This window comes from Drosophila takahashii, chromosome 3L (assembly GCF_030179915.1).
Source record: "Drosophila takahashii strain IR98-3 E-12201 chromosome 3L, DtakHiC1v2, whole genome shotgun sequence".
NCBI lineage: Eukaryota > Metazoa > Arthropoda > Insecta > Diptera > Drosophilidae > Drosophila > Drosophila takahashii.
The window spans coordinates 32,355,502-32,383,067 of NC_091680.1; the positions used below are offsets into that span (position 1 = coordinate 32,355,502).

A 27,566-nucleotide genomic window follows, 5' to 3' on the forward strand; every position below is an offset into this window, starting at 1 on the left:
AAATGTGACTTCTGGACGATAGGCGATAGAAAAATCGCCTCTTTGCTTGGACAGTGTACATGTGCGTCGAAACGCTGCAGCGCGCTGGCAGAGCAGCGGCAGATAAATTGCCTATCCCGTGGGCCCTGCGCGCTGCCTCTGCTGGCCACCACTGCTTTAAACCAGCGGTCGGCACACACATACGTTGACATTTTGTTTTATATTTGTGTGAGTAATTTGCACTGGGCAGCTCATCGATGTGTGTGCGAGCAGCGCGCCGGCAGAACAAAACCCTATGCTCACTTAATAGGGCGCTGCCGACCGCTGCTTTAAACCAAAAACGGATCCGATCGCATAATCGGTGCGGAAAATATAATTAAGTGCCCCAACCGGAAGTCTCTTGGGACTAAATTTCTGGGCTTTTAAAGATTTTCTCAAATAAAGCTTAAATTAAAAGTATCAACTTATTTGGTTGAAAACTGTGGGAATGGTTGATGTTTTCATCAAGCAATTTTGCATTTTTTGAGAGTCCTGGGAGTCCTCAGGAGCCGAATTTTAAAAAATCCTTTTTAGTGCACACCTCCTCTAACGCACGATTCAGAACATGACGCAAATCGACATTTTCTCTTTTATAGTAATACTCAATAAGAAAGGCAGGTGCAAATTCTTTAAACATTTCCATTTGTTTAAACAATAGGCAATTTCCATTTTCTTAAACAATATGAGGCACGTGTAAGAAAGGGTAAGAGAATCAATTGATTTAAATATTTAGTTTTTTTGAATACTTTCAATGCTATTTGCATTTTAAAACACAAAAATCTTTAAGAAAATGTCTTCGATCTGTTGTTGAAATGTAAATGCAATTTTTTTATGCAAAAGGATATCAGTATTAACATTAATTAGAATTTAAGCGAATCTAACTTCCTTAGTCAGCTGCAATGCACACACACGCACATATCTAGGGATTGTATTTACGGAGCGAAATAATGTTTTTTACAAATCAACAATTTGTCAATATCTCAACGTTTGAAAACTAATAAATAGTTTGCTGATCCGTTTTTTGCGTTACAAAAAATAAAGCAATTTTAAGAAAAATTTCGACTTAATGCGATTTCTGTAAGTCTACCGATATTTTAAATTTAACATTTACCTAAAAATAAGGGGGACTTGGTTAAGGATGCTGAATCTCCAAAAAATTTAAATGCAGTTATTTGCGGGTATGCCATAAGATTATGAACATCACATTTTTAAACCAATTTAACAACATTTATAACAGAGAAATGGTAAAAGAAAGAATTAAAAAAAAAACAAATCGAATTTTGGGACACTTTGGGGTTGTTTTTTATTCGAATTACTGTGATTTTTTTAGATTTTTATGTCAATCCGTTCTGGGTGGAATTTGCTACTGACCGTTTTTTAATACAATAAAAATTATAATAATTATTTAACACGTAACATTTAAAAATCATTGAATCATTGAAAATCTGAATCTGCGTAGTATTAATCCGATTAACTTCATGTCTTTTGCATTAATTCCTCTGAAACCTCTTCTTCGGGTTCCCTACAAAAAAAATGTTTTATTTTTAATTTAACATATATGTTATATGCTTATATATGCGCCATATTGTTAGTTTCAATCGGTTTTTGTCAAAAAAGTGGAGCCATGTTTAGTTTTTTAAAATATCGAACAAATAAAAAAATATTTAAAAATATTTAATAAATTACATAAAACAAAAAAAAAATTATATATAAATAAATTTTAAAATTATTGTTTATTAAATGGACGGTTAAATAAATAATTGTAAGTTTTGAATAGATTAAAAAATGACTTTTTACTTTTTGTCATTCAGAAATTGTCAAAACACTTAAAAGTTAACTTTTAATCATTAAAAATTGTTAAAGGACTAGTAAACGATGAGAAAACATGAATTCCATAAGGATCCGATAAGAGTGAGAGAGTAGCCCTACTTGCTGTGACGTTTTATCATAGAAAAAAGCCGAGGCCTTGTTAAAAAATTCGATATTTTAAAAACAAAACATGGTTCCACCTATTTGACAAAAACCGATTAAAACTAACAATATGGCGCATATGTTAAATTAAAAAAAAAATGTTTTTGTCGGGAACACGTTAAAATCTTAATTTTAAATCTTAATTATACCCTTGCAGAGGGTATTATGATTTCAGTCAGAAGTTTGCAACGCAGTGAAGGACCCCATAAAGTATATATATTCTTGATCAGCATCACTAGACGAGTCGATCTAGCCATGTCCGTCTGTCCGTCTGTCCGTCCGTCTGTCAGTCCGTTTCTACGCAAACTAGTCTCTCAGTTTTCAAGCTATCGGGATAAAACTTTCCCAAAAGTCTTCTTTCTATTGCAGGTAGTATATAAGTCGGAACGAGCCGGATCGGACAACTATATCAGATAGCTCTCATAGGAACAATCGGGAAAAAAAATGTAAAAAAAATATATCTTGGGTGTTTTTGAACCTACAACATCCTACTTTTGAAAATGTCATTTTTTATCTAATTCTGAATTTCGAATAAAATTTTTTCAAAATCGGACGACTATATCATATAGCTGCCATAGGAACGATCGGAAAATTAATGGGAATATAATAGGAAATAAATTATTGCTTCGTTGGTTTTTATTGTATTCTCTTCTACTCTAGGATGTAACTCTTTTTAAATATTTTCGAATTTCAATTTTAATTTTATCAAAATCGAACTACTATATCCTATAGCTGCCATTGAAACTAACGCAAAATTAATGAGAAATAATAGGAAAATTAACATTTTTGCGATTTGTAAATTAATAGGAATTATCTGCAAGGGTATATAAGCTTCGGCTGGCCGAAGCTAGCTTCCTTTCTTGTTTTTATTTATTTTAGAAAATTAAAAACTCATTTTAAAATTTTTACACGAAGTCAATCGGATTACTACAACCGGAGTTTCAGATTTTCAATGAAGGGGTACTTTTTCAAAACTCACTTTTTTGGCAAACTAAAAAAATTTTACAAAAAAAATAATTTTTTTTCTTGTTTACTAATTTTTCGAATAGTACACGTCAAAAAAGTTTCAGGCAAATCAAAAATGGGTGTACATTAGGGTGGACTTTTTTTATATGAAATTTTCTAGGCAATGCTCTCACCCCTTTATATATTGCCTTTTTGTATCCTTTATCCATAAAAGAAAGAGAAGTAAAAAATATTTCGTTTTGGGGGGTGCGCAACGGTCTTAAAGTTTATTACGAATATTTCAGATTCATCTAGATACCATAGACTTGATTTTATACTTCGACAGTCTTTCAAAAAGTATCTAAATCTCTTTCCAGAGTTTTTTTAACAAGGGAAGAAGTCGTTGATGAAATTCAAGTCCCTGGGAGACAAATACAACTTAAAAATAATAGTCAGCATTTCTTTGACTATAACTTTTATTAACAAACGCAAAAGTAACAGTTAATCTTCAAAATCTCTAATCCAATGGAATTGAAGGGATAAAATTTGGTCAGTAGCAAATTCCACCCAGAACGGATTGACCTAAAAATCTAGAAAAATCAAATTAATTCGGAAATAATTAGGCGCAGAGTGTGACGTAGAGATTAAAACAAAAAACAACCCAAAGTGTCCCAAAAATCGATTTGTTTTTTTTTTTTAATTTTTTCTTTTGCCATTTCTCTGTTATAAATGTTGTTAAAATGGTTTAAAAATGTGATGTTTATAATCTTTTGGCATACTCGCAATTAACTGCATTTAAATTTTTTGGAGATTCAGCAACCTTAATCAAGTCCCCAATATTTTCAAATTTGGCTAACCTGTGACATCACGGCCTCCCCATATATTATGTTCTATATATGTATGTTCTGCTGTCGCACTTTAAGTGCGACCGCGCAAGGGGAAAATGAAAATACCACAGCCAACAGTTTTAAAACGAAACTACCACACTCATAATACGTTTAAAATTCGCGGTTAAAAAATCGATTATATCGTAAATCTTTTTGTTGAGAAATATATCGGTATTTTATTATTGTTAAATGCTCATCATTGTATTGTTTCCTAATCGCACCTAGTTAAATGCTCATCATTGTATTGATTCCTAATCGCACCTAGTTAAACGCTCATCATTGTATTGTTTCCTAATCGCACCTAGTTAAATGCACATTATTGTTTTTGCATTCTACATAAAAGCTTTAAGCTCACACGCATAGCCGATAATGCAGTCTTTTTGCATTAGTATTGAAATATCACGCGTTCTTTTGCATTACCTTTTCTGCACGTTTTTTCGGCAGTCATATACTTGAAGTCATATAGTTTGAATTGTACCACCGCAACCGCTCGCTAATCGCAGCCCGCTTAAAACCTATTGTATAACCGCTTATTATTAATAAAGAAACTCAAAACCTATAAAAACATTAATACAGTCCACTTCATTTATAACCATAACAATTTTTGGTCCTTCGAGCCGGATAATTGCGTGTAAATTTGAGTTTATTTGTGAATAATAAAAGGCAAAATAGACGCTGCTTTTCGCCATAAACTCTTTAATGCATCGCACCATTCAACAACGTGGTGCCGGCAAGGGGCAAATTACTCGCTCCCTTAACAGTGCCTCGGAGTTCTCGCAGGGATGTGATAGTGTGGAAACATTGCAATTGCAGCTGGATCGTCTAGTAGCCATTTTCAACCACTTTATGGAGCTTTCTGAGGATTTAGTGGCATTTAACGAGGAGGAGGAATATGAAGACCCTGGATTGGATACACCTGAATACGAGGACAAGTTCTACAGAGCGCATTCCATTTTTAGTAAGGCCATAAAGGAGATGGGTGGTCAAGATCATGAGCAGGACCAGTCGAACATTTTGCTATTAAGTACAGTGGAACGTCTATTTGAGGGACAAAACCAACTTCTGGAAGAAATTCATACCTCATCTAGAGAAGCTAATTTAAGATTTGAAAAAATTCGCATTCTAACATTTTCTGGCAAATACGAAGATTGGAGCCAGTTCAGTGATTTGTTCTTAAGCTCAGTAGATAATAACAAGAAGCTCTCCGAGTGCCAAAAATTTCATTATCTGAAATCTTATTTAGATGGAGAAGCCCATTCCTTAATTAAACATATTGCCGTTTCGAATGATAATTATCAAGACGCGTGGAAAAAATTGCAAAATCGTTATAACAAGAAAACGCTAATCGCTATATCATTTATTCAGAATTTTCTTTCGTTGCCAACCGCTAACAATTTGAATATCGCCGAGTTACGCAGGGTAATTGACTCTGCCGACGAATGTATTCGAGGCCTACTCGCGCTGAACTGTGACAGCCGCGATGTGTGGCTAATTCATATATTATTAGAGTAGAGTAGACGCCGCCAAGTCGCTTATCATGCAAGTGGATCAAATCAGTCTTCTCGCGACTGTATGTATTGTCAAGGACAGCACAATATATACGCAAGTACTGCATTCAAAGCCCTGGATGTCGTAAGCCGCCGTACTTTCGCCAGGGATACTAAGCTTTGTTTTAATTGACTCAGTCGATCTCATTAAGTCAGGGATTGTAATTCATCAAACACTTGCCGTCAGTGCAACGCTAAGCATCACACGCTAGTCCACCCGGAAGAGTCGAGATCGATTCCGTTGGCCTCCACCCATATGTCTGCGGCTGAGGTTACTATAGTTCCTCCGATTGATCATAATGCTGATATAAATACTGCTGCTGTCAGCCATCATACTGTGGACAGGGCCAACAATCAAGCCCTACTTCCAACTATTCTGGCCAATGTAATTGACACATGTGGCAACAAGACCTCATGTAGGTTATTGCTCGATTCTGGATCAACAATAACCATGGTAGCTGAGTCGTTTATCCAACGGATCGGAATTCCACGCACGCATGCTCGCATCTCAGTTGTTGGACTAGGCGCTAACCCGGCTGGAGTTAGCCGAGGTCGCGCTAGCTTTACCTTACTGTCTAGAACCACAACTGCCTGATTATGAGTTCTCTGACCACCTTGATTCCCGCTCAGCAGGTCAAGTCCAGCACTCCTATCTGGAACAAGATTCGCAGCTTACCGTTACCTGACCCGACGTTTGGATCACCGGGAAAAATCGATGTTATTTTGGGCGCTGATCAACTCTGGAACATATATACTGGACATCGCCGAGAGTTTGGTATTGAATACCCCATTGCATTACATACTAATTTTGGTGGGGTTATTACAGGCAGCTATAATGATTGTAGCGAACCATCTACGCACGCACAAGTCCACCACGCTTACGAAGATTTGGATTCCTTAGTTCGCTTAAGCATGGACATGGAGCAGGTGCATCCGACCAAAGCGAATATCGACGCCAGTGATCCTGCAGACACTTTCTGACAACGCATGCTCGCCGGGAAGATGGTGTGTACATTGTCCAGTACCCATTTAAGGAACCTATCATGCCACTGGGCTCTACGTTGCCACAAGCTCTAAGCCGCTTTGCCGCCCTAGAACGGAAATTTCGAAAGTTCCCTGGACTCAAGCAAGAGTATGTAACGTTCATGGAGAACTACTTAAAAAGAGAACACATGGAACGGATATCTGCTGCTGAAGCGTGTGAGGATCCAGGACGCTGTAACTATTTGGCACACCACGAAGTATTTAAGCCGGATAGCACCACCACCCGTTGCCGAGTTGTATTTGACGGCTCAGGAAAGGACTCTAACGGTCATTCGCTTAACTCACGACTGCACATTGGCCCACCTATTCAAAGGGATTTAATTGGAGTATGTCTTCGGTTTCGTCAGCATCTTTATGTATTTTGCGCTGACATTGAGAAGATGTTTAGAGGCATTTTGGTATCAGACGAACACACGCAGTATCAACGCATAGATTGGAGAAAGGAGGAGAACGCTACGCTGGATCATTATCGACTGCTGACCGTAACATATGGTTTATCTTCATCGCCAATCCTCGCCGTTCGAGTTCTTAAGCAGCTCGCGAACGATTATGCCAAAATGTATCCGAGTGCTGCTGTCGTTCTAAACAGAGACGCGTACGTTGATGATATTCCCACTGGATGTGACCAAATTCAGGATCTTATTGCTCTCAAGGATGAGTTAATTTCTCTTCTAAGCAAAGCTCAATTCAACCTTCGAAAGTGGAGCTCAAACTGTTACGCCCTATTGAAGTCGTTGCCCAAGGAGATTTGTGAGTATCCGCTTAAAGCTTTAGAGAAGGAGAACTGTCCGATTTCGATTTGTTAAAGTACTGGGATTGCATTGGGGTCCAAGAGCTGACTGTGTTTTCTTCAAGCTAGAAGTCCCCTGAATTACAACCGCTCTTACCAAACGTATTCTGCTTTTGGAATTAGCCAAGATCTACGATCCGCTGGGTTTGCTTGCACCCACAACTGTGTTTTTAAAGATTATCTTTCAAGATAGCTGGCTGAGTTCTGTCGATTGGAATGTAAACTTCCGTAAAACGATATTTGGACTTTTTTCTTGATATTAGGAAAGTTGTAGCTGCGTCCGCGAGCGTCCGCGGTTTAAAGAGCCAAAAAAGGTAAAAAAGTCATGGTCCCAGAAATTGCATGTGGCGCAACCTTGTGAAAGATTTGTCCAAAACATTGTGTTAAAGTCCTGAAAATTTGATATTATGTTCAACAGTTCGATATAAGAAACTTTAGTTCTACCACTTTTGGAAAAAACCCGCTAGTTTAGCGGAAAAACAGCTATAAATAGCTAAAATACGGAGGGCCGTAACTTCTAAACTACTGAAGCTACAGATCGTTTGATGTCGTCTGATGCGCTGTATCTCGTTTGAAAGGTATTATAAAATGCTTTAAGCGCCTTCTGTATGTAATTTGTGTAAATGTAATATTTAAAAAGATATGCACAAAACAAGTTTTTTGTAAACTTTTTTTTTATTTATTTTTTTCAAAAACGGTTTCAACGATTTCCTTTAAAACTTCAAACTGTATAGCCCTTGAGATTCCTTAAATTTTGGTATACATCATGTTACTGTAAAAAATTACGTTTAAAAGTAATTCAGAAACGAAAATAGGCACTTTTGCCAGCTCAAAACAACTTACGCTGCCTAAGCATTGAATTAAATTCAATGTATGTGCGAATCCAAACTGTATTTTAAGGTCATAGAATCACAACCTTGTCACAGAGTTAGAATCTTATAATTATAGTCCAGAAATGTTAAGTCTATTGGATTTACCAGGTTTACCAAATTGTGACCATTATTTCAAAAAACATGAAATATAAAAAAAAAATTTTTTTTTTAAACTTTAATTATTTTTTTTTGTTTTTTTAGTTTTTAAAAATTAAAACATAAAAAAAGAAACTAAACAATACAACATTTAAAAAAAAAAATAAATAAAACCCCAATTTTTTGTTTTAATAATTTTTAAAAATTACAACATAAAAAAGAAACTAAAAAAAACAAAAACTTTTTAGAACAATTTTTTTTTTGTTGGAAAAAAATGGATTTGTTTTTAAATTCTGACTTTGCCGATTTGTAAGTTCGCCTCTGCCACGCCCACTCCCTGTCTCAAGCAATAATTTGAAAGGTGGATCAATTATCTATCATTTGCCTTTACATCATTCAATTATCTTCACTGGTTCAAAAGTTATGATTTATTACCAAAAAAAAGTCAAAAGGCGCCACTGTGCGACGACTGCTCTTATGGCTGCTCTTCCCGCGTTTCGAGTTCGACCCGCCCGCTGTTTTCTTCACACTGGATTGGATTCTGCTGGAACTGTGACGATCAAAGTCTCCTCATGTCGGACACCAAAATTTGGCAAAGCTTGGTTTGTCATCTTCGTTTGCCTATCAACAAAAGCTATACACCTTGAACTCGTCAGCGATTTGACAACATCCGCCTTTATAGCCGCTTTCAAACGCTTTTGGTCTCGACGAGGGCCCATATCGGACTTATACTCGGACAACGGTACAACCTTTCATGGAGCCAAACGACATTTAGCTGAAATGCAACGGATCGCAATTGCACAAGCTCATAGCGAAAAAATTTCGAGCTTCTTGTCGAGTCACGAAATCAATTGGTATTTCATCCCGCCCTCAGCGCCCCATTTCGGGGGTATTTGGGAGACTGGTGTGCGATCTATAAAGCTGCACCTAAAACGAGTTATTGGCAGCAGTGCATAAACATTCGAGGAATATTCGACCCTGTTAATTCAGATCGAAGGACTTCTGTATTCTCGACCTTTGTGTGCACCCAGCGATCACAGCCTTAACCTGCTAACCCCTTCTCATTTTCTAACAGGTCAGCCTCTCACTTCGGTACCGGAGCCATCGCGCTGGAGACAATTACAGGCCAAAGTTCAAGGATTCTGGAAACGCTGGAACTTAGAGTATCTCAGTACGCTTCAAGCCCGCACAAAATGGCAACAAGACGCTCAGAGTGTTGCCGTGGACACCCTGGTTGTGCTGAAGGAGCCGAATCAACCGCCAAGCAGGTGGCTGTTGGGACGAGTCCTACAAATTCATCCTGGTCAGGATCAGAGGGTCCGTGTGGTCACAGTTAAAACTCCCAAAGCAACCTACAAGCGCCCCATTACGAAAATTGCCGTGCTTCCTTTGAACTGAACTGTCGTTCAGGGGGGCCGGTATGTTGTGAAATAGATCGGTATTTTATTATTGTTAAATGCTCATCATTGTATTGTTTCCTAATCGCACCTAGTTAAATGCTCATCATTGTATTGTTTCCTAATCGCACCTAGTTATATGCTCATCATTGTATTGTTTCCTAATCGCACCTAGTTAAATGCACATCATTGTTTTTGCATTCTACATAAAAGCTTTAAGCTCACACGCATAGCCGAAAATTCAGTCTTTTTGCATTAGTATTGGAATATCACGCGTTCTTTTGCATTATCATTTCTGCACGTTTTTTTTCGGCAGTCATATACATACTTGAAGTCATATAGTTTGAATTGTGCCACCGCAACCGCTCGCTAATCGCAACCCGCTTAAAACCTATTGTAAACCCGCCTTTTATTAGTAAAGAAACTCAAAACCTATAAAAACATTAATACAGTCCACTTCATTTATAACCACTTTTCTTTTGCGCCTTTTTCTTAAGTAAACGTTAAATTTTAAAATATCGGTAGACCTTACAGAAATCCCATTAAAAAAAATTTTACAGTCGAAATTTTCCTTAAAATTGCTTCTGTTTTTTTAAATGCAAAAGCCCGATCAGCAAACTATTTATTAGTTTTCAAATGTTGAGTTATCGACAAACTTTGGATTTGTAAAAAACAAAAACAAACAATGATTTGCTCTGCTGTGTACACACACATGCACAAAATAAATATATCCAAAAAATGATTATTTTACACACACAGCCATTAGATACATATATGCGTGTGTACGTTTGTGTGTGTGCATTGCCGCTGACTAAGGAATTGAGATTCGCTTTTTGTGAACTAAAATTCAAATCGCATTGATAATATTAAAAGAACATTAAATATTCAAACCAATTGATTCTCTTGCTCTTTATTACACGTGCCTCATATTGTTTAAACAAATTCAAATGTTTAAACAATTTGATTCACGGCTTCCCCGACCACCTGCCTTCCTTATTTATCTCTAATTTAATAGAATTGGAGGGGTAAAATTTGGTCAGTAACAAATTCCACCCAGAACGGATTGACCTAAAAATCTAGAAAAATCAAATTCATTCGGAAATAATTAGGCGCAGAGTGTGACAGAAAGATCAAAACAAAAAACGATCTTTTCTTTTGCCATTTTTCTGTTATAAATGTTGTTAAAACGGTTTTAAAATGTGATGTTCATAATCTTATGGCATACCCGCAAATAACTGCATTTAAATTTTTTGGAGATTCAGCATCCCTAATCAAGTCCCCAATATTTTCAAATTTGGCTAACCTGTGACATCACGACCTCCCCATATGTTTGTATGTATATTCTGCTGGCGCATGAAGATTAAATTAATAAAATTATAAAAAAAAAATCGATTTTGGGGGCACTTTGGAGTTGTTTTTTGTTTTAATCTTTCTGTAACACTCTCCGCCTAATTATTTCCGAATGAATTTAATTTTTCTAGATTTTTAGGTTAATCCGTCATGGGTGGAATTTGCTACTGACCAAATTTTATCCCTTGAATTCTATTGCTTTAGAGATAAGGCAGGCAGGTGGGCGGGGAAGCCGTGAATCAAATTGTTTAAACATTTGAAATTGTTTAAACAATATGAAGCACGTGTAAGAAAGAGTAAGAGAATCCATTTGTTTGAATATTTAATGTTCTTTTAATATTATCAATGCGATTTGAATTTTAGTTCACAAAAATCGGTTACAAAATGTCTTATGTAAGTATGTTGTGGAAATGTAAATGAAATATTCTTTTAGCAAAAGGATATCAGTATTATCTTGAATTTGAATTTGAACGAATCTCAATTCCTTAGTCAGCGGCAATTTTGTGCGTGTGTGTACATAGCAGAGCAAATCATTGTTTGTTTTTGTTTTTTACAAATCCAAAGTTTGTCGATAACTCAACATTTGAAAACTAATAAATAGTTTGCTGATCGGGCTTTTGCATTTTAAAAAACAAAGAAGTAAAGAAGTAGAAGATTCATTCGGGAGTAGAAAACGAGAGTGTAAAGTTCAAAAGCGGATAAACCAATGATTAAAAAGAGCGGGAGCTTACATATTGTGGAATTAAAAATAAATAACAATAAATAAAATAATAAATAAATTATTAAGAAGAGCAGGCGCTCACAATATCAGAAGTGGTAAACTTTCGCGAAAAAAAAACAATTTTTGAAACAAAACCACGAGTTCCAGTGAAAATGGACATACCACTCGACATCAACGAGTACAGCGTTTCGACGCTAAAGAAGTGGCTTGAAGTACTTAATATGCCGACTACGGGAACCAAGGCGGAGTTAGTAGCCAGGCTTTATACGGTACCTGAGTAGCGACGTGGAGCTGTTGCCATCTCACTATGTGAGACCGTCGATTCCAATAACCCGAAGGAAAATTTTGCGCTTGATGGTGAAATTCAAGTGCCAGAAGACGCCAAGCTGGATGGCGTCATTGTCGATCCCAATAACCCAATTGGTAATTCGGAGAATTTTACGCGTAATGGTGAAATTCAAGTACCAGAGGACGCCAAGCTGAAGTTACCAGGAAAGGCAGAAAGAGATGGCGACATTGCGTCTGCTGTACTCAAATTTGCGGGACTGCTTTAACGGGGACTCAGCGATCTGGCAACTCTAGCACAGGGCGGACTTGCTAACACCACGGCAACACAGATGGGTGGCCAGACTTCAGCAAATGGTTCATTTGAAGTTGGACTAGTGTTGGACAATCTTCGCAATGCCAACTCGCTGCTTGGAGCCCGAGTTGCCAGTTAGACCGAGCTACGTCAGCAGCTGTTGGAATGACTGACAATTCTTTGGAATCATCAACATCGGCACTTTGTTTAGCTAAAGAAGTTCTCGTCGACTATGATGGAAGCACTTGCGCTAAGAGGTGGATCTCACAGATGAAAAACATAGCGACGATTTACGGCGTCAGCGGAGTACATTTATACATGCTATTTGTATGCAAGTTGAAGGGCAGTGCCAACGACTGGCTACATGTCACCCCGACGCGCGTATTGGATAGTGTGGACACTTTGTGCGAGCAGATGCTGGAGGTGTTTGAAAAGAAACTGTCAAAGTCGGAGGCTTGTCGTCTGTTTGAGATACGCAACTGGACAGTAGGCGAGAAGTTTGTCGCGTACCTAGAGGATAAAATAATGCTGGCTCATGGAATAAGCATTAGACGACGAACTTCTGGATCAGGTGATCGAGGGTATTCCGTCCCATAACCTTATTTTTGGCGACGACGAAAGGGAGTTTGCGCAATGAGATTCATATAACAACTAACTCTTTAATTTCAATATATAAACGCTTAAGCCTAACTTAACGAAAGGGGCGAGAGACGGGGCGAATTCGCGAGCGCGATTAAAGCTATTTTGCGCTCCCGCTCCCGCTTTACACTATTCAACATATTTCATTATAAAAGCGCAAAGTGCGCAAACACCGCCCCCCCCCTGAAGGACCACCGTCTTCAGCACGCTACAGGCAGCACCGCCAGCCTATGGACCGCTCGCCGATACGTCGTATCCTTTGTTTTCACGTCCGCCACTCGGACCTTGCCGTCAGCGCCGACGTGCACCGCCACGTTCCGACCGATCATCCACTGCTGCGGCGGAAGATTGTCCTCGGCGACGACGACGAGAGCTCCCACGGCGACGTTTGGAACCTCCTGGTGCCACTTGTTTTTCGCCTGGAGGCTCGAGACGTACTCCCGGGACCATCGCTGCCAAAACCTGTGCCTGAGAGACGAGACACTGCGCCATCGTCGCAAGCAGGTTGGGCTGACTTGGTCCGGGAGCGCTGCTGAGGGTGGAGCTAGTAGGGGCCCGCCGATCAGGAGATGGCCTGGGCTTAGTGCTTCGCCGTCGTTGGGATCCGTGCTGATCGCTCCGAGGGGCCTGGAGTTGAGAACGGCCTCCACGCTGGTAAGGAGAGTTCCGAGCTCCTCCGCGGTCAGGATGTCTTCGCCGACCGTCCGAAGGAACAGGTGCTTTGCAGACTTCACACCTGCCTCCCAAAGTCCGCCGAAGTGAGGTGCTCTGGGCGGTATGAACACAAACTCGCATCCTCTTCTTGATGCGAATGTTGCGATACCGCCCCCCTGCTCCTCCAGACGGGCCCGGAACTCTCTCATGTGGCGATCGGCTCCGACGAAGTTCGTCGCGTTGTCGCACCACACCTTCTCCGGAATCCCGCGTCGACTCACGAACCTTTGGAATGCCAACAAAAACGCATCAGTGGTGAGGTCGGACACTAACTCTAAGTGGACCGCTTTGGACGCAAAAAATACAAACAATGCCACGTATGATTTGTACGGCGGCTTACCACGAATACGATACGTTGTGTTAAATGGGCCACAAAAATCAACACCACAGATATTAAAAGGGCGGAGAGCTCGAAGTCTGTCTAATGGCAAGTTCCCCATGATTTGCGTCAAGAGTTGAGGCTTGCACCGAAAGCAACAAATGCAAGACCGATCTGTTCTGCGGCAAACATCCTGCGCATTCACCAACCATATCTTTTCTCGCAACAGACTTACAAGAGCTCGAGGGCCAGCATGACAATTTGTGACGTGCAGGTAGGACACGTAGGCTTTAACAAACTGTGAGCCTTTCGACAACAACAACGGGAATTTGGCTTCGTACGGGATAGGAGCATTCAATAACCGACCCCCAACTCGCAGCAATGTCGAGGAACACCAATCTAGTTTTTTCTCCTGGAGAAAAGGGCTTAGTTTTTGAATATTACCGTTGCTAATCGTGAGATAGGATCACTTCCACTATTTTCTCGAACGCAAAAATCAGTTCTCTTGGAGTAATACTTTTTTCAAAAGGCTGCAACACTTTTTTGCATCTTTGAATAAACCGAAAGACCCACACGAAAACCCTTAGAAGCCTTATGTGCGACGAAAAGGATTCTATTTTCTGACGCACACAATTAGGCTCTGGGATAACCACAAGCGCCAAAGCTGATTTCCGTAATTCCATCGACACGACATCAGCAGGTACTTCGAAGTGTCGATTCACAGGCCAATCTTTTTCTGCATCGAGCAAAAACGACGGCCCAGCGAACCAAATGGAAGCTGTGAGTTCCTCAACGTCACATCCCCGTGACACGATGTCCGCTGGGTTTATTTTCGTGGGGACATGTCGCCAAATTGCTTTTTCCGACCACTCTTGGATCTCTGCAACTCGATTTGAGACGAAAACCGACAACGACGACGGATGCGTTTTGATCCAATGCAGAGTGATCTCCGAGTCCGTCCATAGGAACACCTTTGTGATCGGAAAATTAAGCAATGGTCTTACACGATTATAAAGATCCGCAAGAAGGTGAGCTGCGCACAACTCAAGGCGGGGCAAAGTTTTCGTCTTGAGGGGAGCTACTTTGGATTTTGCTGTCAATAAAGATACTTTTTAACCTTCAGCGGTACTAGCGCGAACGTAGATGCACGCTCCATATGCTCGCATGGAAGCGTCAGCGAAACCATGTATTTCTGCCGGGAGTTTGGCGTCTGTATGAACGAATCGCGATACCTTGATCTTGGGCAGCTGCAACAGCGTTCCCTTGAAAGCTTCCCAAGATGTCTGCAGTTGCATCGGCAGCGACTCGTCCCAGTCTAACTTTCGAAGCCACAGTTCCTGCAACAACATTTTTGCCCTAGTCACTAGAGGGCACAACAGGCCAAGCGGATCGAAAAGTCGGGCAGTCACCGACAGTATGTTTCGTTTTGTCGCACGAAGATCCAGGAAAGAGTCATCCAACCGAAATTGAAAGTAATCTTTACCCGGCAACCAAACCACGCCAAGGGTCTTAGTTACGTCTGAGTCTGCCGTTAGCGGCATGACAGCGCTTTCAGATGCGGATAACTCTGGGCAGTTAGAAAACCACTTTGCCAATTCAAATCCTGCCTCTTGCAATACCTGAGAAACTTCCTCTCGAAGGCTTAACAGGTCCTCAACGCTTCTGGCGCCAGTCAACAAATCGTCAACATAAAAATCATTCTGAATGACCTTGGCGGCTTTTGGACACGAATCCTGCGCGATCTCTCCAAGCCGCATTAAACACCGAATCGCCAGATAGGGGGCTGGCGAAGTTCCATAAGTCACGGTGTTCAGCTTGAAGATTTTTAGAGACTCAGATGGATCTCGTCTCCACACTATGAGCTGCAAGTTTCGGTCAGCTTCGTCCACTATTACTTGACGATACATCTTTTTTACGTCTGCTGCAAGCGCAAACTTGTGCAGTCTAAACCGAAGCAGGGTCGAATACAGCTTTTCTTGAATGGTGGGGCCAACCATCAAGATGTCATTCAACGCGACCTGCGTCGATGTACGGCTCGAGGCGTCGAATACCACTCTCAACTTTGTCGAGGTGCTTTGAGGTCGCAGCACGCATTGGTGCGGAATGAAATAGTGCGGACTGTCTGGAATTTTATTGTTAGTGGAAGACATATGGGCCATCGCTTCATATTCTTCCATGAATTCCAGATACATCTTTTTTAAGGAAGGATCTTTGGATAATCTTCTTTCAAGCGACAAAAATCTACGTTTTGCAACTTCATATGATGAACCAAGAGTGTTTGGGTCAGATTTGAACGGCAGACGAACCGAAAATCTCCCAGACGACAATCTTTGAGTATTTTTCTCAAAGTGTTGCTCACAAAGTTGCTGCTCAGGAGTATGGACCTTGGCCTTGGGCGGCAAGTCCTCCACAGACCAAAATTTCTGCTGGGTTGTGTCGATTGACTCCAACACTTCCTCCTGGCAGCTGAGATGTACCAACTTTTCCGTATTTCTTATTTTTTTTGAGGCACATCTCCCTGACACTATCCAGCCGAGAACTGTTTTTTGCAAAATGGGAAACTCAGGCCATTGCTTTATCTGGCCGACTGACAATAGTTCAAAGAACGAGTCTGCGCCTATAAGGATATCTATTTTTTGGGGCTTGAAGAAGAATGGATCTGCCAATTGAATATTTTCAGGCACCCTCCAGCCCCTGGTGTTCACCGTTTGATCCGGATACTTTTAAATCAATCAGAAATATTTTATAGTATGTAAAATTCGGACGACAATTGACTGCTACCCACTCGCGACTTAACTATCGTGTGAATTTTCTTGGTTGCTTGAGCATTAGTTCCACCAATGCCCCGCAAGCTCAAACACACGTCCTCTCTCTTAATCTGAAGTCTCTGAGCGAGATCATCGGTCACAAAATTTACTTGTGAACCAGAATCGAGCAGCGCTCGAGCCAAAACTAATTCGTCACTTTTTGTTTGGACGCTCATGATGGCTCACGATTCCTGAATCGACTTTGCCCATTACTAGATGGAGGAGGATGGCATTCGTAATACGTTTGTCATCCCCAATGGACAAAAGAGAATCGTATAGCGCTGTGACTGTGTCGATCAGTTTTCTCAAGGCTGTAGCTGATGGCTGGGAAATCTTTGGCAGATTAAACAGTGTCGATATATTGTCTGTGAGGAATACCCCACATTTTTTATAGAAATAAGTGTAGATAAGTAACTAAGTAGATAAGTAAATAAGGATAGTATAAGAGACAACGCAAAGACCCACGGAGGGCACCAACACCTAGGGAAAAACCACACGCACACCGCGCGGGAGAGGAGAGAAGAAAACGCAGCCGCAGCCGAGACGCAAACGCAGCCGAGACGCAACCGCAGCCGCAGCCGAGACGCAGCCGCAGCCGAGACGCAGCCGCAACCGAACGCAGCCGCAGCTGAAACGAAGCCGAAGCTGAACACGAAGGGGTCCTCTGCCCGACAGCGCAGCAGCCGAGACGATCGTGAGCAGAGGACGGCAGCCGAAGCTTAGCGATTCGCGGATCGAGACAGTCCCTCGAGAGCCGGCAACGGAGTAACGAACAAACAGGAACTTGGACAGAGATTTGGAATAATCAATCGACGCCGCTGCCCAAAGGATGCAGGAGGAGTAGAGGGGTAAGCTGGCCGAGGGCCCTAAATCCCAAAAGTGGGAGAACATGAGTGGCGGATAGGCTAGGGATAATGTAAGGAATAAAGTGTGACGTAAAAGAACAACAACGTGCTAGTGAGAGTTCGGGAGTGTTCGGGAGTGTTCGGGAATAGTGCCCCACGCTACCGGGTCAAAAGAACGATGGGGGGCTTACGGATGACGGGGCCCTTCTTTCCTCCGGCAACCCGGGCAGTGCTTTTGCCTTCGCCTCCGGATCGGGGAAACTGGCCCACGGGTAACGGGGGGGCTCCCCCCTCCGGAAGGTTTCCCCACGCCGAGATTGGAAAACGCGCTACCGGGTGACGGGGCCTGTTTTCTCCAATTTTCGGGCCGGGAATTCGGTATCCGGGTGACGGTATCGGATTTTCCCGCAGTTTCGTCTTTGGGGACTGGAAAAAACCGACCCACGGCTGACGGGGTCGGCTCCTGCCTACACGGACCTCTACTTTCCTCTCCCCCCCCCCTCTATGACCCGACACAGTCTTCGTCCGTTATCCTGTCTGTCTTAAAGATAGAAATATTTTCTGTAAAGAGACCCTGGAATGACTGAGTTTCATCCCAGCTATAGAACTACTTTACATGTCAAAAAAAATTAAACAATCATTATCGTACACCCGCCTTAGGCTAACCAGGGCTTTTGGGTAATTATTCGCTGTTCCTAGCGCGTCTCCAGCCATCACGATATTAGATGGTTAAATTTTTCGATATCGTGCAGCGTGTCATCTTTGTCAACAGAAGTTACGAAAGGTTGGAAGAGCAACGCTCGGCAAACGGCATTGGGGTGTGCGCGTTGCCGGCGGAGCGGAATTGTCAACGCTCTTAAGCTTTGTTTCCGCGATTAGGGAAATTAGCAACGATTTTGCTATTATCGCAGTCTCTTCTAACTCTTCGCGGTACTCATCATCTCCATCTTTCGCTTCAATTTTATTCTGTATAAGGGAAGCATTTTCAATGTGCGTATTTAGGAGTTCTAATCGACATTCTAACTCAACCGTATTTAAGGAGAATCGACCCTCCTTTAAATATTTTTGCGTTCGCTCTATACTCTTTATATATCCATCTCGTTGGTTTTTCAACCCTTCGATGTCCTTGTTGTTACTTTCTGATTTTGGCATTTTTTATTTTTTGTGGTATCGAAGAGTTTATAATTTAATTTATTTTAGTTTTTTATTTTTGAAATTGTATTTATGTAAATGTATACAAAAATTTGTTTTTAAATTTATTAAATTTAAAAATAATAACCAACGAGAGGAATAGGCTGAAAGCAAACAGTGCAGGGGAGTTATTTAAATGAATTGAGGAATTAATAATACTATAATAATTCAATAATTATAATATGCCGAGCGCACGTCGTGTAGGAGAGCACACGCCAAGCTCAAACACCAAAAAACGAACAAGCGTTTAGGCAACGGCAACGCTTGCACCGTTCCAGCGATCGAAAACGAAAACGACGAAATAGAACTCGAAAGAACGGGCTGCGCTGTCTGCTACAACGCAATGCTAACGGAGAATGATGCACTGACCGATAACTAAGAGCAACAAATTTTTGCAAAGCTATAATTGGTGTTCAGTACGACGAGAAATGGGGGAATTTTTTTTTTTGAAAAACCAGGATGCCGACCAATATTTATTTGATTTTGGTCCAAAGCGATTCACTTATGTATTTATAATTCGAAATACGTATATTTGTATGGAATTATCAGAATTATAATCGTTAGTGCATGCAAGTTTTATTTATTTCTTGGTTAGAATGCTCGCTATCTACCGAATTTTTCACACGAATGCAAAAAGTTGAAAGATCAGCCAAAACACAATTTACAAAACGCCACAGATTAATTTTCAACTTTTAACACTCTATACCTGGTGGGACGATTCACATCCGTCGGTAACTTCCCTCTTCGAATCCATATGCCTTTCTTCCTGTGCGTAGGGGATAAAAGCGGTGAATTTGGCGATAACGGCCAAAATTTTCCAGCGGCAGCACGACGAAATAACGTAGGCAGCAACTGGCGACAAGCAGCGGCAACAACAACTACACAGGTCCAGCTAACGGCGATTGAGAACAACAGAAGGCAATGGAAATCGAAGAAACTGCAGCTTCCAAACTTCCAACAAATTTAATTGGCGGCAACAATTTTATTTGGCGGCAGCAACGACGAATTAAATCGGCAGCAACAAATCACTTTAATGTTTAAAAAAGGGGCCGGCGCGATTTATTTGATTAATTTGCTTGTTTCACAAAAAAAAAATAACAACTCGAGTTCCACTGCTAATCACGTCGGGGTCACCATGAAAATTTAATACTATTTTGTATTACAACGCGAAAACTTGTGATTGCAGGGAAATTTGATATTTTATTTTTGGCGACGACGAAAGGGAGTTTGCGCAATGAGATTCATATAACAACTAACTCTTTAATTTCAATATATAAACGCTTAAGCCTAACTTAACGAAAGGGGCGAGAGACGGGGCGAATTTGCGAGCGCGATGAAAGCTTTATTGCGCTCCCGCCTTACACTATTCAACATATTTCATTATAAAAGCGCAAATTGCGCAAACATACAGCATGCCTCAAAGATTCTGGAAGCCTCATTTCTTACATACAAATTTCATTGGTCCCAGAAGGCGCCATTCTACTTATTGAAGGCAACAAATACTTTGGTCTTAACAGAAGCCAGTTAATTACTCATGGAAGAGTCTCTTGTTTCATTCTTAAAAATTTCAATAAAAACTCATTTTCATTTAACAGTCGTGGCTAATGAATCTATGGGACATAATGTAGTTCTTGTGAAGAATTTTTTATTAGAATGTGGTCTGAGCTTCAGTCCAGAGGTATTACAGATGCTTACTTATGAAAGAGCTGAAATTTGGAATGATATTTGAAGAGATTGTTATGAAAATAGTTATGGAAGTAGTTTCAGAAGAAATTGTTAAGGAAATAGTTATGGAAGTGGTTTCAGAAGAGATTGTTATGGAAATTGTTACAGAAATAGTAACAGAAGTTGCATGTGATAAATTATGTAATGGAGTCGTTATGCACGAACATTCGCAGAGCAAGAATTCGAGTTACAGGATTGCGAAGCACGAGGATGACTTAAGTGGCAGTATTTTTGTAAAAGAATTAATGGAAATTAATTACACAGCAATTAGCGAGCCAGAGTATTTAATAGGGCAAGAAGTTGAAAAAGAAATTGCTGATACATTTAACAGAATGTTCAAAAGCACTTACGTAGAACAACAGAGACCAGACAACCCCTTAATTAAATGTAAAATAAAGCTAAGTTTAGAAAAGTCAAAACCGTTCAGTTGTTCACCTAGGCGATTGTCTTACTCCAAAAAAGAGAAACTCCAAGAGCTGTTCACGGCATCCCCGCCCACCTGCCTTTCTTATCTAAATCAATATTTGTCTTTATTAAAAAAACGGTCAGTAGCAAATTCCACCCAGAACGGATTGACATAAAAACCTAGAAAAATCACAGTAATTACTAAAATAATTAGGAGCCGCATAAGGGGTACTTTGTAGAATAAAAAACGAGTGCACCAAAATTCGATTTGTTTTTTTTTTAATTCTTTCTTTTGCCATTTCTCTGTTATAAATGTTGTTGAAATGGTTTAAAAATGTGATGTTCATAATCTTTTGGCATACCCGCAAATAACAGCATTTAAATTTTTTGGAGATTCAGCATCCTTAATCCAGTCCCCAATATTTTCAAATTTGGCTAACCTGATGTGACGTCACGGCCTCCCCATATGTTTGTATGTATGTTCTGCTGGCGCATGCATGTATGTATGTCCTGCAGTCGCATTTTAAGTGTGACCGCGCAAGGGGAAAATGAAAATACCATAGCCAACACTCATAACACGTTTTAAATGCGCGGTTAAAAAATCGATTATGTCGCAAATCTTTTCTTTTGCGCCTTTTTCTTAAGTAAACGTTAAATTTTAAAATATCGGTAGACCTTACAGAAATCCCATTAAGCTGAATTTTACAGTCGAAATTTTCCTTAAAATTGCTTCTGTTTTTTAAAATGCAAAAGACCGATCAGCAAACTATTTATTAGTTTTCAAATGTTCAGTTATCGACAAACTTTAAACTGTAAAAAACAAAAACAAACAATGATTTGCTCACCCACCGGGAAAGGGAGAAGGTGGTTCTTTGTGTGCTGAAAATCCTGTTCCTTTTAGCAGAAAGTGTTGGAAATCATGTTTCTTTCAGCAGGCGACGGTGTAGGGAAAATGTAAATTCCCTAGGAAAACCACATAGAAACCTCATTTCCCCCTTACTTTTTGTGTCACCCCCGTGTATTTTGAAACCAGAGATGGAAGAAATGTAAGGGGTGAATGAGGTTTAGTCCCTTCCGCTTCTATGGAGAAACCTCTTGAAAATATGTTATTTTCCAGAGGAATTTTCCCGGTGGGTATGTACACACACACGCACAAAATAAATATATCCAAAAAATGATTATTTTACACACACAGCCATTAGATACATATATGCGTGTGTACGATTGTGTGTGCACATTGCCGCTGACTAAGGAATTGAGATTCGCTCAAATTCAAATTCAAGATAATACTGATATCCTTTTGCTAAAAGAAAATTTCATTTACATTTCCACAACATACTTACATAAGGCATTTTGTAACCGATTTTTGTGAACTAAAATTCAAATCGCATTGATAATATTAAAAGAACATTAAATATTCAAATCAATTGATTCTCTTGCTCTTTATTACACGGGCCTCATATTGTTTAAGCAAATTCAAATGTTTAAACAATTTGATTCACGGCTTCCCCGCCCACCTGCCTTCCTTATCTCTAAAAATTATAAAATGAAAGACCGATTTTTAGGGGGATACGACCACAGCCTAAACCATAAGAGCTAGAGCAGCCAAATTTTTTCACAGTATTCCATTGGGGGCTTAGGCGCCCACTAAGGTACGACATGTCCCCCCAGTGGCCCCAAACAGCTCCAATATCCATATTTAGAGCAAAAAATCATTAGATTTACTTAGCCTTAACTTCTAAAGTGGTTGGAATTTCGAAATTTTGATTTTGCAGAATTTTAGGTCTTGAAAGGGCTTAATTAGAAATCTAAAAGAAATTTCGATATCCCCCATAATTTGGGGGGTATATTTAAAATTAACTTTCCGATTTATTAAATCTAAACCGCTGCTCCGATCGAGATGATTTTTCCGTAAATGGTTATTCTATGGCCCAAATGCTTAAGTTTAATTTTCTAAGTTTTTACCATTTTTTTAAAGTATTTTTAACGAATTTATTTAGATTTCCTAAGTTATTGCGTTGCATTTTTGGGAGCCTGCCGAGAGAGCGAAGCCCAGAGAGCGGATGCCAAGAGAGCGACGGCCGAGAGAGCAGCAGCCAAGAAAACTGTCGTGGGGGAGGGGTAGTGCTGTGTGGAAGGGGGAGGGGAAAAAGGCAATTTAAGTTAAAATTTGTTTTGAATTTTAAAAACTTAAACTGCTGTTCCGATCAATATGATTTTCGATCAAAAGTCAGTCGTGTAGATCAAATGCTTAGGTTTTATTTTTCAAAAAATATTTTTCATTTTGTAGCAGAAGTAAGAGGCTTGTTTAATTTCCACCATGGAAGAAGATAAAAAATTACTACAAATTCTGTTAACAAAGCCAAAATGTTTCCAAGTTAATTATTAATCTTAAGATTCGAACTTTTCATCAAATACGTATGTACATATGCATATTAGGAAATGTTTTGATTTGTACAATGCAATACATACAAAAGTACATAATGTGCTTAAATACAATTAAAATTATTCATTTCCTTTCAGCCAATGCAAAATTGGAAGAGTTTAAAATTAATAATTACACTATGCAGCACCAAAAATAAACCTCGATGAATGCTATATTTTTGGATTCGTTACGAATTCCCAAGTTAAACTGCGTTTTCCAAAGAGTTCCCTGACGCAAGGATTCTTAGCAAAAGGACCTCAAAGTTTGAAAAATGCTGAAATTGACCAACTTTGCGGAGCTCTCAGAGACAAATGGATGCATGGCTTGGTTCGAAGTTAAAGTTTTTTAAAAGATACACCCTTTATAGATACATATTTACTCGCATTCTATAGGTTGCCTTGACATATTTGAAATTTGACAGCAAATAGGAGTAGATAATAAAATCAAAAAAGGGGTTTTATTTGTTTAATAAATCCAATAAAATGTCCTCATGAAAACGCTTAAAAACCGAAATTAAAGAATACAATAAACAATCGATTCAATGAATATTTAAAATTAGTTCCATTCAAAATTTAATTCTCAGAATTGTTTTTTCATCTCACAAATTTTGAAAATTTTGGGAGTTTCAACTTTGGCGTCGAATTCCAAAGACATGGGCAATGCTTCACGATTGAGACTATTTTTTAGTAGTGCCGTGATGTATTGAGAGTAGGTCCTACCGAAAATAATAAAGGTAAGTCCACTTATATTGGCCACGTAATTCAAAATGTCGGAAAACATCGGTTTTTTGTATTCTTAGGTATACCGCGGAACCTGTAGGTGATGGAAAATAATTTTGTATGGGACTTTTACTCAGGAGCACCCAAATATCATGGAAAACTTGAAATGGTTCGTGGAAATTTCACAAAGTTTAATTTTGTGTTCCTGTGAGGTATACAAATTCACTACTTTTACTTAGATCGCATTAATTTATTATATAGCTCTACCAGTAGCCTTCGGATTCTCTTTTTGGAAAAATCTTCTAGAAAGGTTGTTTACGCAAAGGTTTTCAACAAACGCGCAAATAAGATATAAGAAAGTCCTGACAACCTAATTTCCGAACTGCAAATTAATTTTGAGCGAACGAAGTCGCTCCGGGTATAGCTAGTTATTAATATAATTCTAATCAAGGTGAAAATTTAATGTGAAAACAAAAATACTGAAACAAAATATCAATGGTAAAATGCAGTAATTTGGAATTGCCTTTCTTGATGTCTTTTCTTAAATTAGTCGAATATATAAAGCAAAACATTGCTTCGCATAAATATTGGTTTCCCTTATAAGAGTTTTCTACAGTGGATGCCTTCTAGAAACCCCCATATTAGCTAAATCGCAAAGTGTATTTGGTTTTTATTTACCTTTTCGTTACCTAAACAAAAATATTTCCTCTAACTTCATAAATCTTAACCAAAATAATTATATTGGTTTTTGGAGAGCTATCTTTTAGAGAAAGAAGTATGTTTAAGCAATGTTCTGGTGTATTTTTTTAAGAAAACAAGCTTATTTTCTAGATTTACATGCTTATCGGTTTGAAATTTAATTACATGCTCAATCCAGTATGACATTCTATATTTAAAAAATATGTTTTGGACAAAGTACTAATGTTTTGAAGAAAATTAGTGTAAGTATTTGTATCGAAAAATTAATTTGTTTCTGTTCTGTGCAGCTGATAACTAACTTACGCAAGCAATAAGAATTTTAGAAATTTTTTCGCAAGTTTTTTTTTTATATATTTTAAGTAGGCTGCATAAACTGTTGTTTTTGCGGAAAATAAGAAAAAAGTTATGATAAAATCTTTTCTCGGCTACAGGCTAAAAATAAGGAATTTGTAAATTTAAAATAAGTAGCAAATATAAAGGTATGCATAATTTTCATTTTTAATTTTCGCAGGCGAAGCTGCGGGCTACGGACCCTGCTAGTTATAATATTGAATATCTATTTTAGTGTGAGTCACACAAAAAAAACCATAATGGGTCGGGGATCGAACTCGTTCCTTTTTGTTCGGAGACAGAAGCTCTACTGGCTAGGCTACGTCCAACTGTTAATACACTCAAAAAAAAAATCAGCCCGAAATCACCATCAAAAAACCAAGAAATTCGCCATGAAATTCAGTCGATGGCGATTTACCGTATATTTTAGAAAGGAATTTTATAAAATTTAGAAAACAATTTCTGAAAAGCAGAAATACTTTTCTAAAATCAAGAAAGTACTTTTCTTGAACATATAATAGAAACGACATTTTTTATTTTCAGGAAATTTTTTTTATTTAAATAATATGCTTACATATTTCTTTTACTATTTTATTTCCTAAAAAGAAAGAGAAAAGAAAATAAAAAAGATTAAAAGAAAGTTATTAATATTTCCGAAACAAAAAAGGGGGAAAAAAAAACGAAAAAGATAAAAATAACATTTTAAATATTTCTTTTCGGGTTATAATTACCCCAGGTGAGCCTGGAGGTGTGGCATGTTGAGATCGTATTCCACCGGTTGTTGGAGAGGGTGTACAATCTTTGTTTGAGGAGAAGCTTACAGGTATCTATGGGCATGCCCACCGTGTCCTTATCGCGAAGGATGTCGGTGGTTGTCCCTTGTCATGCTAGTTCGTCCGCTAAGCAGTTGCCTTCAATGTTACGCTGTCCGGGCACCCAAATGAGGCTAATTCTGAGATGAGTGGCCATCTCGTTCAGAGATTTGCGGCATTCAGAGATAGTAAGTGAGTTAGTTGAGTAGGAGTCGAGGGCCATGAGGGCTGCTTGACTATCCGAAAATATGAAGATGTCTGTGTTGCAGTGTTTTGTTGTATCCACGTAAGACATGGCTTCCTGGATTGCCATGACTTCCGCTTGGAAGACACTACAGTGATCTAGTAGTCGAAAAGAGACTTTTATATCTAGTTCAGGCGAGAAAACTCCCCCTCCTCTTTGCAAGTTAAGCTTGGAACCATCCGTGTATATATTGAAGGCGTTCTCGATCTGATGAGGGAGGTGACCCAATTCTGTGCGGGTGGGTATGAGAACCTTGTATCTTTTTTCGAAGTTGACTATTGGTGGGACGTAGTTTGTAATGTGTGGTATATAAAGCTGGTTTGTTAGTATAATGGAGTGACCTGATGAGCCTGTTGACCAGGCCGACGCTTTCCGGAGCCTAAGCGCCGTTGCTATTGCCCAGCTTTTGGCAAGCAGGTCCAGAGGTTCTAGGTCCAGAATTGTATTCAATGCTTCAGTGGCGGTTGTGCGAAGCGCCCCACTTATGCAGAGTTCAATTCTTTTCTAGGGACTGCCACCAGACGATGATTCCATAGAGGAGTATTGGTCTGACTATTGCAGTGTATAGCCAGTGAACTATTACGGGAGAGAAGCCCCACTTTCTCCCTATAGCTTTTTTACAAGCAAAGAGTGCTATGGCCGCTTTGCGTGTGCGGTCCGCGATGTTCTCTGCCCAGAGGAGTTTCTTGTCTAGGATGACGCCTAAATACTTTGCTTGGTTGCTAAGAGTAAGGCGAGTTTGGAGTAGTTTTGGGAGAGTTAGACTTGGTATCTTATACTTCCTTGTAAATAGAACTAATTCTGTCTTTTCTGGGTTGACACCCAGTCCGCAGCGCGCTGTCCACCTTGAGAGTGAGGATAGGGCTGTCTCCATCAGGTTGCATAGCGTTTGAGGAAATTTTCCTTGCATTAGGATAACCACGTCGTCCGCATAGGCCACCACTTTTGTTCCCGCTTCCTCTAGAAGTGATAGAAGTTTATTAACAACTATAACCCATAGCAGAGGGGAAAGTACACCGCCTTGCGGTGTTCCTCTACTAACGTTCCTAGTCGATTGTGCTGATCCCATAGTGGAGTTCACTACCCTACTGGTGAGTATGGTGTGAATGAGTCCCACTATAGGACGCTCAATGCCTAGTTCCGTCATAGCGCCAGTGATAGCCGTTGGGGTGACATTGTTGAAAGCGCCTTTTATGTCTAGGAAGGCTGACAGGTAGTATTCCTTGTTATGGAACCTTCTCTCTATATAAGATACTAGGGAGTGAAGGGCAGTATCTGTTGATCTGCCTTTACGGTACGCATGTTGTGCATTTGAGAGTAAACTAGGGTTGGTAGTTAGTCTGATGTGTGTGTCAATTAGCCTTTCCAGGGTCTTTAACAAGAAGGAGGAGAGGCTTATTGGACGGAAGTCCTTTGGAGAGGTGTGAGAGGGCTTGCCGACCTTTGGTATAAATATTACTTTAATGTCCAGCCA

At 39.7% G+C, this 27,566-nt stretch overlaps 3 protein-coding genes across 3 annotated transcripts; all 3 read right to left on the minus strand.

Annotated features, from left to right (window-relative positions):
- Positions 1–13,057: 13,057 nt before the first annotated feature.
- Positions 13,058–14,145, minus strand: LOC138912961 (uncharacterized). Its single transcript, XM_070215007.1, has 2 exons — positions 14,126–14,145; positions 13,058–13,796 (listed from the first exon to the last, which is right to left on the minus strand). Exons 1-2 carry the CDS (start codon positions 14,143–14,145, stop codon positions 13,058–13,060), a joined length of 759 nt encoding a protein of 252 aa, XP_070071108.1.
- Positions 14,146–15,002: 857 nt separating this feature from the next.
- Positions 15,003–16,082, minus strand: LOC138912962 (uncharacterized). The gene has a single exon (XM_070215008.1). The coding sequence runs from the start codon at positions 16,080–16,082 to the stop codon at positions 15,003–15,005; it is 1,080 nt and encodes a 359-aa protein (XP_070071109.1).
- Positions 16,083–25,918: 9,836 nt separating this feature from the next.
- LOC138912963 (uncharacterized) lies at positions 25,919–27,239 on the minus strand. The gene is made up of 3 exons (XM_070215009.1): positions 26,938–27,239; positions 26,714–26,814; positions 25,919–26,367 (listed from the first exon to the last, which is right to left on the minus strand). The coding sequence occupies exons 1-3, from the start codon at positions 27,237–27,239 to the stop codon at positions 25,919–25,921; spliced, it is 852 nt and encodes a 283-aa protein (XP_070071110.1).
- Between the last annotated feature and the right edge of the window lie 327 nt (positions 27,240–27,566).